The sequence below is a fragment of the Sus scrofa genome, chromosome 14 (genome assembly GCF_054392235.1).
Source record: "Sus scrofa isolate SSC_HxYL_T2T_F1_AM1 chromosome 14, Sscrofa_HxYL_maternal_Yorkshire_Landrace_v2.0, whole genome shotgun sequence".
Taxonomy (NCBI): domain Eukaryota; kingdom Metazoa; phylum Chordata; class Mammalia; order Artiodactyla; family Suidae; genus Sus; species Sus scrofa.
Genome location: NC_139396.1, coordinates 69,840,484 through 69,856,958, shown reverse-complemented (window position 1 = coordinate 69,856,958; position 16,475 = coordinate 69,840,484). Strand labels below are relative to the sequence as shown.

The window sequence follows — 16,475 nt, the reverse complement described above, 5'->3', positions numbered from 1 at the left end:
ATCTAAACAGCCCCCACCTGAACCTCAGGCAATAGAGGCATCCTGTGCCCACTGCTCTGCCAGGGCAGAAGCCTAAAGTGTTGGATCCCCCTTGTCACTCCAGCCACTTCACCCTCCCCACCCATAGGGAGGTAAAACAACATGTCTCAGTAACAGGGCACCAAGAGTCCAGTCTGCTGGAACCACCTGAGCTTCACGTGGTTTTATGATCTCACAGTTAATGTTTGGCCCTGGTTATTTCCATTATAGGAGGTAAGCGGAAAAGGCAGGGGTGATAAGGTGCCAGGTCACCTGCAGGAAGCACCCACCCTGGCAGTCACCTCTGGCACCACAATACCTGCAGTGTTCCCAGCTGTACCAAAGCAGTGAGCCGGCCAAACAGAAGAGAGCAAGGGTTTCTGGGAACAGGAAGGAAAGCCCTTGCAAAATGCCCCTCAGCAGCCCAGGGTTCCCTCTGCAGCCTTCTAATGGATCCAGGAAGCCCCAATACCAACAGGTCAGCAAGCCTCTGCGTGGTCACCTCCTGGGACACAAGTTCACTACCTCCAAGACGCTTTCTTGAAAATTTATCTTATGTACTGGCACAAAAATCTATCTCTAGCAGTTTTCATTCATTGGTCCTACTTTTCAAACAATTAGTCCTCCTGAGAATTACTGTCCTTTGATTAATAGTTCCAGAAAATTCCTGTTTCAAATGCTAATACATAACCTGGGGAAAATACAGTCTTACTTTATAATTTATTTATTTTTCTTTCCTATTTAGTCTTTAAATGCCTCTTCCTGGATCCCCTGGCACTGTTGGTCCTGCTGGCAAAGATGGAGAAGCTGGAGCTCAGGGACCCCTTGGACTTACTAGCCCCACTGTAGGCAAAGCCAGTGAATAGGGTGTTCCTGGAGACCTTGGTGTTCCTGGCCCCTCTGGAGTAAGAGGTGGGAAGTTTCCCCAGTGAACATGGTAAGCCTGATCTCCCTGGTTCTGCTGGCTTCACTGGCCCCCCGTGCTGATGGCCAACCTGGTGCTAAAGGTGAACCTGGTGAATCTGGTGCCAAAGACGATGCTGGTCCCCTTGGCCCCATTGGTAACATTGGTGTGCCTGGACCCAAAGGTGCTCAAAGAAGCTCTGGTCCTCCTGGTGCTACTGGTTTCACCATATACTGTTTAATCTCTAAGGTGGCTGGGAAAATATATTAACCAGAGCAACACTGGCTTACAGCCCTCCCAATAAAAAGGGACAGTTAGTCAGATGTTTTATTCCTTCCCTAGGCAGGCCAACTCCCTATCTCAGCAGGAAGTAGTTACTGAACAGGTCGTCATCCAATATCCCCTTTAAGCATAAAGGGGTAAAACACCTGGAGGGGGTAATTATAGGGATAGAGTAGGTACAGATAGTTGTAGAAGTCCCAATAAAGGATCACAGATAGATAGGGAAATCCTGGGGACTTTGGGAGATCACTCTAAGTTAACAAACTGCTCAAAAAAGCCATCAGAACAAGGCAGACTAGTGGAGAATTGCCTCAGGTCATTGCTGGGGGATGGGATGAGGCCTGCATTCAGATTCAGACCAAGGGCAGGAGTTTGAGAACCACCCTTATGCTGATTTGAATACACACTTTAACAGATACCAAGTAGGAGCTAGTAAAGAAAGAGGTGGTCTTTCCTGACACCCACTCCCCTTGGATGATAAAACTGTAACCTACCTCGGGGCAGAGTTTCCATGCCTGCCCACTTGCACCTCTCACAAGCATCCTATCTTAATAAATTTACTTCTTGCCTATAAAAAAATCAAAATTAAAAAAATAAAGTCTTTAAATGCCTCAAAAGTATGTACGTGTGTGTGTATATATATATATATATATACACATATATATATAATGTATATACCTGGATACACTGTGTACATATTTTATATTTACTGTGGGTGTATATATAATACATCTTATATGTATGTATATGTGTGTGTTCATGTACTTTTATGTATATACTATGTGTAACACCATTTAATTAATGTTTGCCATACCGGGGACCATGATTATAGTTCATATTCTATTTAATCTCCACCATACTACAGAGAACTACCATTCCTATTTTATCAAAGAGAAAACTGAGGAGTTCCCATCGTGACTCAGTGGTTAATGAATCTGACTAGGAACCATGAGGTTCCCGGTTTGATCCCTGGCCTTGCTCAGTGGGTTAATGATCCAGCATTGCCGTGAGCTGTGGTGTAGGTTGCAGATGCGGCTCGGATCCCATGTTGCTGTGGCTCTGGCGTAGGCCAGCGGCTACAGCTCCGATTTGACCCCTAGCCTCGGAACTTCCATATGCCACAGGAGTGGCCCAAGAAATGGCAAAAAGACAAAAAAAAAAAAAAAAAAAAAAAAAAAAAAAAGGGAGAGAGAGAGAAAACTGAGATGTTAAATATCTCCAGTGAGGTTTCCTAGCTATGAGTATAAACCCAGGTCATTCTGATTCTCGGCATGTCATATTATGCATGCTATAATCTTTCATATGCCTTGTATACAGTAAACCAAAATAAATGCTAGATGGATGAATCATTTATTTATTTATTTAACCAACCCATCCATTCCCCATAACACTTAGAATGGGTGAGTTTATCACATTAATTGGCTGCATCTGGAGTGAGTGAGACATAGGAAAAATGAATTTACCCTGAGGACAAGAGACAGTCTGGGGCCTGGGCTACTTCCCTGGAAGGCAAAGTCTCTTGTCTTTGAGGTCTCCCCAGTGTAGTTGGGGAGAGAGACATATGAAAGGAAACATGGTAAGCTGAGCTTCTGAGCTTTCTCCCAAATCATTCTTTTTTTTTTTTTTTTTTTTTTTTTTTTTTTTTTTTGTCTTTTTGCTATTTCTTTGGGCCGCTCCCGCGGCATATGGAGGTTCCCAGGCTAGGGGTCTAATCGGAGCTGCAGCCACCTGCCTACACCAGAGCCACAGCAACTCGGGATCCGAGCCACGTCTGCAACCTACACCACAGCTCACGGCAACGCCGGATCGTTAACCCACTGAGCAAGGGCAGGGACCGAACCCGCAACCTCATGGTTCCTAGTCGGATTCGTTAACCACTGCGCCGTGACGGGAACTCCCCAAATCATTTTTGATCTGAGTTCATATAAGGAATCCCTAAGTCCCTTACCTAGAATGTCCATCTCCCCTGTGTCAACCTTTCCTCCTTCAAGTTGTCAAATATCACCTTTTCCCTAAAGTTCACCCACCTATTCTTTCTTTTGAGGCAGAATTATTCCTCCTTCATCTGTGTCCCCACTGAACTTCACACACACCTCGATGATAACACACATCACATCACATGGTATTTATTTGTCTATCTCTCTGAATTATGCAGTCCTCATATGCTGGGATTTATAGTCTCAGGACTTAGTGCCTTGCAGAGATAGTACTCAGTAGACATATTTTGAGAGTGAGTCCGTGAGCAAGAGATCAGAGAAAGTGAGAGAAGCTTTGGGAAAATAAGGGGACCCCTGAGCCCAAACCAGACCAGGAGGTGGCACTCCACAATGATGTGTAGGTTGTCATCACTGCCGTGTGCTCTTACCATGAGGGTTGGGATGGCAACCTCCTCCTTCTCCACAGCCAGGGTCCTCCAAACACCTCTCCACATTCTCTGGTAAGAAATGAAGTATGAATCACCTGCCTCCCCAACACCCTTCACCTTGGGGAGATTGGCCAGCCAGTCTCCCACCCTTCCTCTAGCTGTGCAGAACAGAAAGGATCCCCACAATGGAAAGTTTGCCAACCCATTCTACACAGGACTAAGAGAGAGAGTCTAGGAAAAGTTGGAGGCTAAGAAATCTAGGATAACAGGGAATGAGTAGGCTGTGGACAGAAGAATTCAGAGAGGCCAAAGTAGACAGAGGCTATAGTGGGTAAGCTCCAGATAAACAAACAATAAGGAACCTGTCAGCCTGCAAAGGAGAAGAGCTCCCAGAGACACAACTGTTACCCCTTGGGAATAACCAAGTCAGCAGAAAAGGCCAAAAGCCTGAGGCAAGGACTGGAACTCGGCCAGGTAGAAAAGCGGTCACCAGCACACATGAGGCAGAAAAAGACACCTAGAGTGCATGTTAAATGTCTAAGTCTAGCTGTTTCCCATAGCCCTTTAGGGAATTCCCACAGGGCAAGCGTTTCTTACAGGACTGGCAGGAGAATTCATCAGGCTTAGATCACAGGCACATATAAGAAATTCCTGGGATAATACAGTTCTATCCATTAGGCCTTAATTCTATCCAAATAGGGCTTGATTGAGCTCAAAAAAAGAGTGGAACAGATGACAATAAGCACATGAAATGAAGTTCAGCAACATTCATCATCAGGGTGAGATATGTCCACATGAATTTGTACACAGGAGTTCCCACTGTGGCTCAGTATGTTACAGACCAAAAAACCAAGTATCCATGAATTGATGAAAGGAAAAACTAAATGTGGCATACACATATAATATTCAGCAATAAAAAGGAATATTGAGGAATTCCCATTGTAGCCCAATGGGCTACAAACCCAACTAGTATCCATGAGGATGCAGGTTGGATCCCTGGCCTTGCTCAATGGGTTAAGGATCCAGTTTTGCAGTGAGCTATGGTGTAGGTCGCAGACGCAGCTTGGATCCAGTGATGTCATGACTGTGGTGTAGGCTGGCAGCAGCAGCTCCAATTAAACCTGGGAACTTTCACATGCTACAGGTACAGCCCTAAAAAGCAAAAAAAAAAAAAAAAAGGGGGGGGGATATTGATAGTTGCTACAACATGGATGCACCTTGGAAAACTTATGCTGAATGAAAGAAGCCAGGCACAAAAGGTCACAAATTTCCATGTATATGAAATATCCAGAATAGACAAATCCATAGAGACAGAAAGTAGATTAGTGGTTGTCAAGGACTGAGGGAAGGGGGAAATAGGGTGTGACTGCACATGTTTCCCTTTGGGATGAAAAAAATGTTTTGGAACTAGATAGAAGTGATAACTGCACAACAGTGTAAATGTATTAAATGTCACTGAATTACAGACCGTAAAGTAGTTAATTTTATGTTGTCTGAATTTCACTTCAACTTTAAAAAAAAAAAAGACCTGGGCTATCAAGGCCATTTAAATCACTGTGTAGGCAATGCCTTCTCACCAAAGTGGACACCACACCTCTGCTAACACAGACAGGAAGTCACAGCTAGGGCCTTTCAACAACCCAGCCAACCAGTAAGCTACAACACAACTTCTTCATTCCCCTCCCCTTCCCCTCAGCAACTTTCTCTGCCTAGTGAGGCCACAGGTGCCCCCAGAGCCTTCAGAGGTGTCAGAGCAAGAAATCAAGGCAGAGGGGAGCCCCTCAGCACTGACCTTTCTTTGAGCTCACTGGGTTGCTCCTTTATGGTTCTTATAGTCAATAATTCACCAGCCACCCAAAGCACCTGTCCTGTTAAAAGGGGTCAGGCTGGTAAGGGAGATTTTCTAAGCTTCCCAATAAATAATGATTATTTACTGAGAGCCTACTATGAGCCAGCATATCACATGGCATTTGACTTGATCACCATATTAAACCTCACATAACCCTATAAGATAGGTATTATCAAGGCCACAGGAGGACTTTCATGGATCCTAGGCACCATTGCCTTTATGGATCCTTCCTTCAACCAAAAAAAATGGTAAAAATTGTATTTCATTACTGCATTGGTGTGTAAAGATATTAACATTGTCTTAATATTGTATATTAAGACATTTTCTTTTACCTAAAAGTTTATCTTTTTCTTTAATTTGAAAAGAAACACACCAAAACATTTTTATAGGTCCCTAAAAATGTCATGGACCATAGATGTTGTGCCTTCTGTGACTAATGGATAAGTCAGTCCTGGATGTTACTGTCACAATTACACAGATAAGAAAACTGAGGCTTAATTAAAGAGCTAAAAATGGTAGGAATAAATGTATGGTCATTAGATTTTTGACAAGGATGGCAAGACTGTTCAATGGGGAAAGAATAATGTCTTCAACAAAGGGTGTTGGACAAGTGGGTATCCAAATATAGAAGAATGATGTCAGACCCCTACTTCAAGCAATATAAAAACAGTAACTCAAAATAGATAAAAGCCTAACTGTAAGATCTAAAACTATAAAACTCTCAGAAGAAAACAAAGATAAAAATATTCGTAATATTGTGGTTTCTTAGATATGACACCTAAAACACAAGCGACCAAAGGAAAAAAATGAATTGGACTTCATCAAAAAAATTTTTAAACATTTGTGCTTCAAAGGACACAAGAAAGTAAAAAGACAATCCATCAAATGGGAAAAAATATTTGCAAATCACATATCTGATCAATACATTTTTAAAAACTTTCACAACTACAAACAACTTATACAACTCAACAGCAAAAAAGCCAGGAGTTCCCGTTGTGGCTCGGTGGTTAACGAATCTGACTGGGAACCATGAGGTTGCAGGTTCGATCCCTGGCCTTGCTCAGTGGGTTAAGGATCTGGTGTTGCCGTGAGCTGTGGTGTAGGTCACAGACGTGGCTCGGATCCCGCGTTGCTGTGGCTCTGGTGTAGGCCGGTGGCTGCAGCTCTGATTAGACCCCTAGCCTGGGAACCTCCATTTGCCACAGGAGCGAAAAGGCAAAAAGACAAAAAAAAAAAAAAAAAAAAAATTAGCAAGAAAGCCAACAACCCAATTGAAAAATGGGCAAAAGACCTAAACAGACATTTCTCCAAGGGAGATACACAGATGGACAACAAACACATGAAAAAATGCTCAACATCGCTGATTATAAGAGAAATGCAAATCAAAACTACCATGAGATACCACCTCACACCAGTCAGAATGGCCATCATTAATAAGTCCGCAAATAACAAATGCTGGAGAGGGTGTGGAGAAAAGGGAACCTTCCTGCACTGCTGCGGGGAATGTAAGCTGGTACAACCACTATGCAGAACAGTTTGGAGATACCTTAGAAAACTATACATAGAACTACCCTATGACCCAGCAATCACACTCTTGGGCATATATTCAGACAAAAGTTTTTTTGTTCTGTTTTGTTTTTTTTTTCCTACTGTACAGCAAGGGGGTCAGGTTATCCTTACATGTATACATTACAATTACATTTTTCCCCCACCCTTTGTTCTGTTGCAACATGAGTATCTAGACAAAGTTCTCAATGCTATTCAGCAGGATCTCCTTGTAAATCTAGTCTAAGTTGTGTCTGATAAGCCCAAACTCCCGATCCCTCCCACTCCCTCTCCCTCCCATCAGGCAACCACAAGTCTCTTCTCCAAGTCCATGATTTTCTTTTCTGAGGAGATGTTCATTTGTGCTGGATATTAGATTCCAGTTATAAGTGATATCATATGGTATTTGTCTTTGTCTTTCTGGCTCATTTCACTCAGGATGAGATTCTCTAGTTCCATCCATGTTGCTGCAAATGGCATGATGTCATTCTTTTTTATGGCTGAGTAGTATTCCATTGTGTATATACACCACCTCTTCCGAATCCAATCATCTGTCGATGGACATTTGGGTTGTTTCCATGTCCTGGCTACTGTGAATAGTGCTGCAATGAACATGCGGGTGCACGTGTCTCTTTTAAGTAGAGTTTTGCCCGGATAGATGCCCAAGAGTGGGATTGTGGGGTCATATGGAAGTTCCATGTATAGATTTCTAAGGTATCTCCAAACTGTTCTGCATAGTGGCTGTACCAGTTTACATTCCCACCAGCAGTGCAGGAGGGTTCCCTTTTCTCCACAGCCCCTCCAGCACTTGTTATTTGTGGATTTATTAATGATGGCCATTCTGACTGGTGTGAGGTGGTATCTCATGGTAGTTTTGATTTGCATTTCTCTTATAATCAGCGATGTTGAGCATTTTTTCATGTGTTTGTTGGCCATCTGTATATCTTCTTTGGAGAAATGTCTATTCAGGTCTTTTGCCCATTTTTCCATTGATTGATTGGCTTTTTTGCTGTTGGGTTGTATAAGTTGTTAATATATTCTAGAGATTAAGCCCTTGTCAGTTGCATCATTTGAAACTATTTTCTCCCATTCTGTAAGTTGTCTTTTTGTTTTCTTTTTGGTTTCCTTTGCTGTGCAAAAGCTTTTCAGTTTGATGAGGTCCCATGGGTTTATTTTTGCTCTAATTTCTATTGCTTTGGGAGACTGACCTGAGAAAATATTCATGATGTTGATGTCAGAGAGTGTTTTGCCTATGTTTTCTTCTAGGAGTTTGATGGTGTCCTGTCGTATATTTAAGTCTTTCAGCCATTTGGAGTTTATTTTTGTGCATGGTGTGAGGGTGTGTTCTAGTCTCATTGCTTTACATGCAACTGTCCAGGTTTCCCAGCAATGCTTGCTGAATAGACTTTCTTTTTCCCATTTTATGTTCTTGCCTCCCTTGTCAAAGATTAATTGACCATAGGTGTCAGGGTTTATTTCCAGATTCTCTATTCTGTTCCATTGGTCTGTCTGTCTGTTTTGATACCAGTACCACACTGTTTTGATGACTGTGGCTTTGTAGTATTTCTTGAAGTCTGGGAGAGTTATGCCTCCTGCTTGGTTTTTGTTTCTCAGGATTGCTTTGGCAAAACCCAATTTTAAAATGGACAAAGGACTTACAGAAATTTCTCCAGAGGTATATAAATGACCAACACACATATAAAATGATATTCAATGCCATTAGTCATTACAGAAATGCAGATTATAACCACAAAAAGATACCACTTCACAATCCCTAGGATGTTTTTTTTTTTAACAGAAGTAACAAGTGTTAGTAAGGCAATGGAGAAATCAGAACCCTCATATATTACTGGTAGGAATATGAAATGGTGTAAACTTTTTGGAAAACAGTATGGCCGTTGCCCAAAAAGTTAAACATAGAGTGTGGCCCAGAAATTCTACTCTTAGATATATACCCAAGATGAATTAAAATATATATTCACACAAACATTTGTATACATAGTTCAGAGCAGCATTATTCATAACAGCCAAAGGGTAAAAACAACTCAAATATCCATCCACTGATGAATAGATAAACAAAATGTAGTCTATCCACTCAGTGGAATGTTATTCAACCATTAAAAGGAATTAATTCTTGATACATACTACCACACGGATACCACATGCTGAAAGAATAATGTGAAAGAGGCAGATTAAAAAGGCCACCCATTGTATGATTCCATATATACAAAATGTTCAGAACAGGCAAATCCATAGAGATAGAAAGCAGATTAGGGGTTGTCTGGGACTGAGGAAAGAGGAGAATAGGGAGTGACTGCTAACAGGTTTTCCTTTGGAGTGATGAAAATGTTCTGGAATTAGATAGTGGTGATGATTTTTTGTTTTTTTTTTTGTTTGTTTGTTTGTTTGTTTGCTATTTCTTGGGCCGCTTCCACGGCATATGGAGATTCCCAGGCTAGGGGTCGAATCGGAGCCATAGCCACCAGCCTACGCCAGAGCCACAGCAACGAGGGATCCGAGACGTGTCAGCAACCTACACCACAGCTCACGGCAACGCCGGATTGTTAACCCACTGAGCACGGGCAGGGACCAAACCCGCAACCTCATGGCTCCTAGTCGGATTCGTTAACCACTGTGCCACGACGGGAACTCCTGATTTTTTGTCTTTGTTTTTGTTTTTGTTTTTGTTTTTGTTTTTGTTTTTCGGGCTGTACCTACAGCATGTGGAAATTTCCAGGCTAGGGGTCGAATCAGAGCTGTAACCACTGGCCTACACCACAGCCACAGCAAGGCCAGACCCAAGCCACATCTTCGACCTACACCACGGCTCACAGCAATGCCAATCCTTAACCCACTGAGCGAGGCCAGGGTTCAAACCTTCGTCCTCATGGATACCAGTGAGATTCATTTCGGCTATACCACAACAGGAACTCCTAGATAGTGGTGATGTTTGCACAAACTCGTGAATATTCTAAAAACCAACTAAATGTATATTTCAAATGGCCAATTTTATGGTATGTATATGAATTATAACTCAATTTTTAAAAAAGAAAAACTGATTGTGGTTATGGTTGTGTAACTGAGAACATGCTAAACACTATCAAATCGTACACTTTAAATGAGTGAATTGTGTGATATGTGATTTATATCTCAATAAAGCTATTACCAAAAAAATTAAACTACATTTTGAATCCAGGTCTTCCCATTCCCAAATGAATGTTTTTTTTGTTGTTGTTGTTGTTGGTTGTTGTTGTTGTTGTTATTGTTGCTATTTCTTGGGCCGCTCCCGCGGCATATGGAGGTTCCCAGGCTAGGGGTCTAATCGGAGCTGTAGCCACCAGCCTACGCCAGAGCCACAGCAACGTGGGATCCGAGCCGCGTCTGCAACCCACACCACAGCTCACGGCAACGCCGGATCGTTAACCCACTGAGCAAGGGCAGGGACCGAACCCGCAACCTCATGGTTCCTAGTCGGATTCGTTAACCACTGCGCCACGACGGGAACTCCCCCAAATGAATGTTTTTAACCACAACACCACACAGCTTTATTTGCAGGCCAGCTAATCCCAGAAGGGCTCTTTATCTCTCTGCTTTCCTCATATAAGCTCCTTTTCTCTCCCTGCCTTGTCCTGCCCTCTGAGCACCAAAAGCTCCAGACAAGAGGTTTCTTCTAAGTACATGATGTAGGAATTCCTGGTGGCACAGCGGTAGTACTCTGTTCCACATGCCCAACATTCTAGCCAAACAATTCTTTCTGCCCTTCCCTGTATTGTATCCTTTCTTGATGTCCCATGTGCCTAGAAAACCCTCTCCCCACCCCTCCACAGCACAGCCAAATCCTGCCCCTTTGCTCTGTGCCACCTGGTACCTTTTTTGAGTTCGAAATTTTACACTCACACCCTGGCAGTAATTTTGCTTCCTCTAGTTCTCATGGGTCTCTATGCCTCTATGCATTTTTCCCCATGTTACAATATTTGGACATATATTCCTTGAGAACAGCACAATAAACAACCCAGAGCACCCAGCACTGTCTGACACACAGTGGTACTCACAAAAGTCATGCCCAACTAACTGAAGTGAATTCAATTTTGCTCCCAATCACCTCACTTCTCTTTTTCCCCTAATGGCAGTTTCCCTGCCAATTAGAAACATCACAGGCAGAGTTTCCATCATGGCACTGCAGAAACAAATCTGACTAGGAACCATGAGGTTTGATCCCTGGCCTTGATCAGTGGGTTAGGGATCCAGCTTTGCTGTGGCTGTGGTGCAGGCTGGCAGCTATAGCTCCGAATAGACCCCTAGCCTGGTAACCTCATATGCCACGGACGAGGCCCTTTAAAAAAAAAAAAAACAGACAATTTGAAGAGGGTATTTAAAAAAAATTTAAAATGCTAGTGGATGAAAATGGATTTCACCCACATCTATTTCATATAAATTAATCACCGCAAGTTTTATGGTCTTGCTTGCCTTGAGTACCAACTATTGGTGGCATAACCTGTCCAGTCCAAGGAGTAGAAATGTTCCTCTGCCAGGTGTTGTCAGCCAGGGATAATATGAAGGGGAGGAGAATTCAGCATATAATGAGATATCAGCATCTTCCTGAGCTGATTGAGATCCCTCTTGCCTCTTCCTCAACTCCAAATAAGAGAGCCAAGGAGTTGGGAAGTCCAAAGGGTATGCTGCAGTTCTGCTCAGACAATGTCCTAGGAAGGGGAGCAAGGGACAGCCAAGCCAACAACCCCAATCTGGATGTGATGTAGGATTGCCCTCAGTGGTGGTGTCCTTCCATTTCTTAACCACCACTGCCCCCTGGTGCCTTGATTGGTCACATCCTACAGCGCTCCACCCATCCAAACCTTTACTGCAGCACTGCCCAACAACAGAAATATAATGCAAGCCACAAAATAATTAATTTTCTAATAGCTCTATTTAAAAATGTAAAAAGAGGAGTTCCCGTTCGTGACTCAGAGGTTAACGAATCTGACTAGCATCCATGAGGTTAAGGATCTGGCATTGCTGTGAGCTGTGGTGTAGGTTGCAAACGCGGCTCAGATCCTGCATTGCTGTGGCTGTATTGTTTAATAAGATATTTAACACAGTATATCCAAAATTTGCATTTCAACATGTAATCAATGCAAAAAAAAATACTGAGATAGTCTACATTCTTCTTTTCATGCTAAATCTTCAAAATCTGGGATTTTACACTTGCAGGACACCTCAATTCAGACAAGCCTTACATTAAGCGCCCAACAGCCACACATAGCTAGTGGCTACTATTCTGAACAGTTTAGGTCTAGTGCCTTGAACAGCACTCACCCTGCTGCCCTAACTAGCATAGCTCCATGCCCCAAACCAAGTGGTATCTCTAAACCAATCCTCTTCCCTGAGCTCCAGGCCCAGATAGCTATCTGCCCTCTTGGAACCTCCACTTGCCTAACAGAAATCTCTGTAAGTTCTCCAAAACTGCATTCTCATTTTCCACACCAAAACCTATCTCTACAACCCACTCCAACTCAATGACATCACCATCCATCTAGTTGCAGGAATTAAAATCCAAAGAGTTATCCTTCTCCTTCGCCCCTGTCCCACGTCCAAGCAGTCAAGTCCTGTCAATTCCACCTGTAGATATATCTGATTACTTGCCTTCATCTCCACTAGTACTATCCTCATCCAGGCCAACATCATTCATTTAAACTATTGCAGTAGTTTCTAAGTGCCTCCACTCCTCCCCTCCCACCCCCGTCACTCCACACCCACACAGACACATCCCTCAGACTGCCCACATCTCTCCATCAGCTTCCCAGTACCTTCTAAGAAAATACAAACTCCCCTTCTAGCTTTGCCACGCCCTTCACTACCTGCTCCCTTCAACTCACTACCCATCACTCTCCCACCACACAAACCCCCCAAACCTGCTCAACTCATTCCCACTTCCCTCAGTCTGGAATGTTCTTCCTATAGACCTGTGCATGGCTGGCTTCTTCTCATCATTCAGGTCTCTGAGTGGCCTTCCCTCACTACCCTATCAGCCATACTCCCTTGTCCTTAGTGGTTTTCTATACCAAACCTTGTTTTATTTCTTTTATAGTATTCATCACTTCCTGAAATTTTCTTCCACAAGAACATAATCTCCATGAGAAAAAGAATTTCCCTTCTACTGTTCATCTCTGTTCTTCTAAAAACTAGAACAGTATCTGACACACAGTAACACAGGAATGAGAGGGTGAGTCAATGAATGCTATTCCCTCAATCCGGAACATTCTTTCCACTCCATGGTTGGTTCCCTCTTCTTCAAGTCTTAGGTTAAGTATCACCTGCCAGGGAGCCTTCCCAAACTGCCCTGCTTTATATTCTATTTTAGCACCCTCTTTGCTACTCTCAAAGCATGATTTTGACCACAGTCAACTTGTTCATTTTCTTGTCTTCCTTGACGCCTCTTACCGTCACTCTCTACTTTGCACTCCACAAACAGGGCAACATCTGTACCGTCCGCTCCTGTCGCTCACCACCTAGCGCACAGCCCGGCACGCGGTGGACGACACACAAGTGCCTCCTGGCACCTTCCAGCCCCACTTGCTGTATCCCGCGGGGCACCACCCACCCCCCCCCCGCCCTCCCGCCCTGCTCTCCTCAGGTTCCAGGAGGACCACCCACCCAGTTGGACAGAGCTGGATCCCCAGCCTCGAAGGAAGGGGAGGGGAGGGGCGGGGCAGAAGTGGGGGAACGCCTTCCCCGTAGGGCCGAGGCTTGGCCCCTCCCTCCCCTGGGCGGCAGAGCCCCTCCCCGCCCAGTCCCCAGAAGCCACGCGGCGCCCGGAGGGCGGTTCCGTTCTGGAGACCCCGCCCTCCGGACCGAACCTCAGCCACCAGCTCTAGGCCGCAGGCCCGACCCATCCCAGCCGTGGCCGGTCGAAGCGCCACCGCGTCCCGGGGACGATTCTCCTTCCCCGCAATGTCCAGCCGCGGGTGCCGCTCTCCCGTCACCCAAGCCGGGGAGGGGCGGAAGAATGCCGGGTCTCCCCTGGGCGCAGGTCGGCCGCCGCCTTGGGGAAGCCGCCGGCTCACCCCGGGGCCCCGCACTCCCACCCACGTCCAAGAAGACGCGGGGACCGCGAGGCCCCGGCCGGACCACCCAGGACCGCCCCTCCGCCCCGCCCGCCAGGGTCCCGCCTCTGCCGCCCTCCCCTCCCCAAGGGGCCGACGACCCCTAGGGAGACTCAGGCCTGGGCACCTGCTTCCTCCCCGTCCCCACAGACCCTCCTCGACAGGGCGGCAGGGCCTCGAGGTGGAGAAACTGCGGGACCAACTGACGTGTGACCTGGCCGACCTGCGGACCGGCCGGCTGACAAGGTTGACAGGCTTACTGGACTGGCCCACGGGACTGACCTGACTGACTGGAGGGCTGACTAGATTAAATGTCAGGTTGGCGGCTGCGGGTGTTGCCGCGGCCTCTCAGCCTCGGCGCCCCGCCTCCCACTCACTTAACGCCAACTCACCCACCACGGGCGGGTTCCTAAACCAAAACGCGCTGAGCTTGGCGGCCATGACTTCTTTCAGAGACGGGACTGCAGCCCTTAAGCTGCGCGCTCTCCGCCTGGTGGCTGCGCCTGGAATGGAGGGGCGGGGTGGGGGCGGGGTAAGGGGCAGTTGTGGGCGGGGGCAAGAAGAGGGGCCGGGCGGAGGGCGGGGCTGAGATGAGGGCGTGTATGTTTGGGGCGCGGTCTGTGGCGAGAGGCGGGGCTACAGGTGGAGCGTGGAGGGGCGGAACCTTCCAGGTGCTGGACTTCACTTCGGTCTTCGCTTCGGTCTTCGTTTGTTCCCTGGGCCTTCCCCTCCCCAGGCGGGGGTTGCGGGCCCCTCAGCCGCGCTTCAGACCTGTCAAGTGACCTGACTGGGAGACGTTCCCGGCTTCCTTAGTCCACAGGCAGCCTGGGCCTCCCGGTTGCGGCGGGGGACTGCGGGACCCTTCGGGGCCAGGCCCGCGCTGAGCTCCGCGGGCTGGAAACCTCAACACCCTCGGACCGCAGAAATCCTGGAAGACTCTTCAACAAACAGCCTGGGTGACCTGAGTGAGCAGGTGGAACAAGGCCTGCTCTGTTACTGGACCCAGAATCGTTCCTCTCCCCCACATGCTCCCTCTCCTCATCCCGCTGGAACCTGCCCAGCTTGCCTGCAAACTCACCTGCCTTACGGAGGCCCTGCCCCGAGCGTGGCGGACACTGGTGAACCCTAGGTGGCAGCAAAGGCCGGAGAAAGTATCCCAGAACGGTCCGTCCCTTCTTCCCTAATTCCGGAAAGGCCTGGAAGAATAGACCCACTTCACAGAGAACTGAAGTCTAGAGCGGCAGGATCGTGCTCACAGCCCTCAGCGATTTTGAACTCTGACTTCTGCCCCAGGACAAGAGACAAAGCAGAGGGACAGGCTAACAGGGAGGGTCCAGAGACCTGTCATCCCAACCTTGTGACCGAAGGGGTCATCTCATCTCTCTGAGGCTGTTTCTTTACCTGTAGCATTAGGGATGAGAAGGGCACCTGTTTCACAGAACGTTTTGAGGATTAACTGATACACTATAGGGAAATCACTTGGCACAGTGCCTGACACACGGTAAGTGCTCAGTAAATACTCACAAATTTGCACAGCAGCATCCCGCAGGCCTCCAGGACCATGTCTAGCAGCTGTCGAAGTGTGATGGTCTTTTTTAATATGTCCACTTGGCTAGGTTACAGTCCCAGTTATGCAATCAAACACTAACCTAGATGTTGTGATGAAGATATTGTGTAGATGCAATTAAATTACATTTTGTAGATGCAATTAAATCAATTGACTTCAAGGGAGATTATCCTAGATAATCTGGATGGGTCTGATTTAATCAGAGGGAAGGCCTTAAGAACAGAGCTAAGGCTTCCCTTGAGGAAGAAGAAATTCTGCCTGTGAACAGCACCTCCTGCTCTTGGCAGGAGTTCCATCCTGCACCTAGTGGTTTCAGACTTGCCTAACCAGCCCCACACTAGCATAAATCAACTCTTTGCAGTAAATCAGTTCCTACTGATACCATTTCTCTGGTTAAACCCTTACTAATACACAGAGGAAACAAGGTGTGTATGTGGGTGGGTGGGTGTGTGTTGGGATCACAGGGCCCAATCCTCATGTTCACACACTCCTTTTTAGTCTCAGGATAGCCTGTGCCTTTAGGGTCCTTTAGGGAGTTTGGAGGCTAAAACAAAACCATGGCTGTTTAGTGGCAGTGCTGGAGGTCAGGCTAAGAGGTGGATGGAGGTAGGAGGGCCCCAGTGCAGGCCTCTTACTCCTTTTCACCACCCCTGCCCCCAGGCTGCAACCTCATGGATATGACCTACTTTTTCTGTAATCCTCTTTTCCCAAGGGAGGCCAGGCTGATCCTCCTCCCCCTGCAGCAGGCACAGGATTGGAAGGAGGGGTACAAACCATGCTATCTCCCCAGGAGCCAGCTGGTGAGAAGGAGGCTTCTCCCTCAGACACCAGCCGGTCCTCGT

General features: G+C 46.3%; 1 protein-coding gene across 4 annotated transcripts in view; it reads right to left on the bottom strand.

Annotated features, from left to right (window-relative positions):
- Positions 1 to 14,576, bottom strand: part of SLC5A1 (solute carrier family 5 member 1) — a 138,074-nt gene extending 123,498 nt beyond the window's left edge. For 2 of the 4 annotated variants that reach the window (XM_021072101.2, XM_084993138.1), the window contains exon 1: positions 14,459 to 14,576. Coding sequence is in view for 1 of the 4 variants with exons in the window: in XM_084993136.1 (XP_084849262.1) it covers positions 14,463 to 14,507 (45 nt within the window). In the remaining 3 variants the exon portion in view is untranslated. Of the gene's footprint in view, positions 1 to 14,348 lie in introns of all 4 variants that reach the window. The other 2 variants (XM_084993137.1, XM_084993136.1) reach the window with 2 other exon arrangements.
- Positions 14,577 to 16,475: the final 1,899 nt, after the last annotated feature.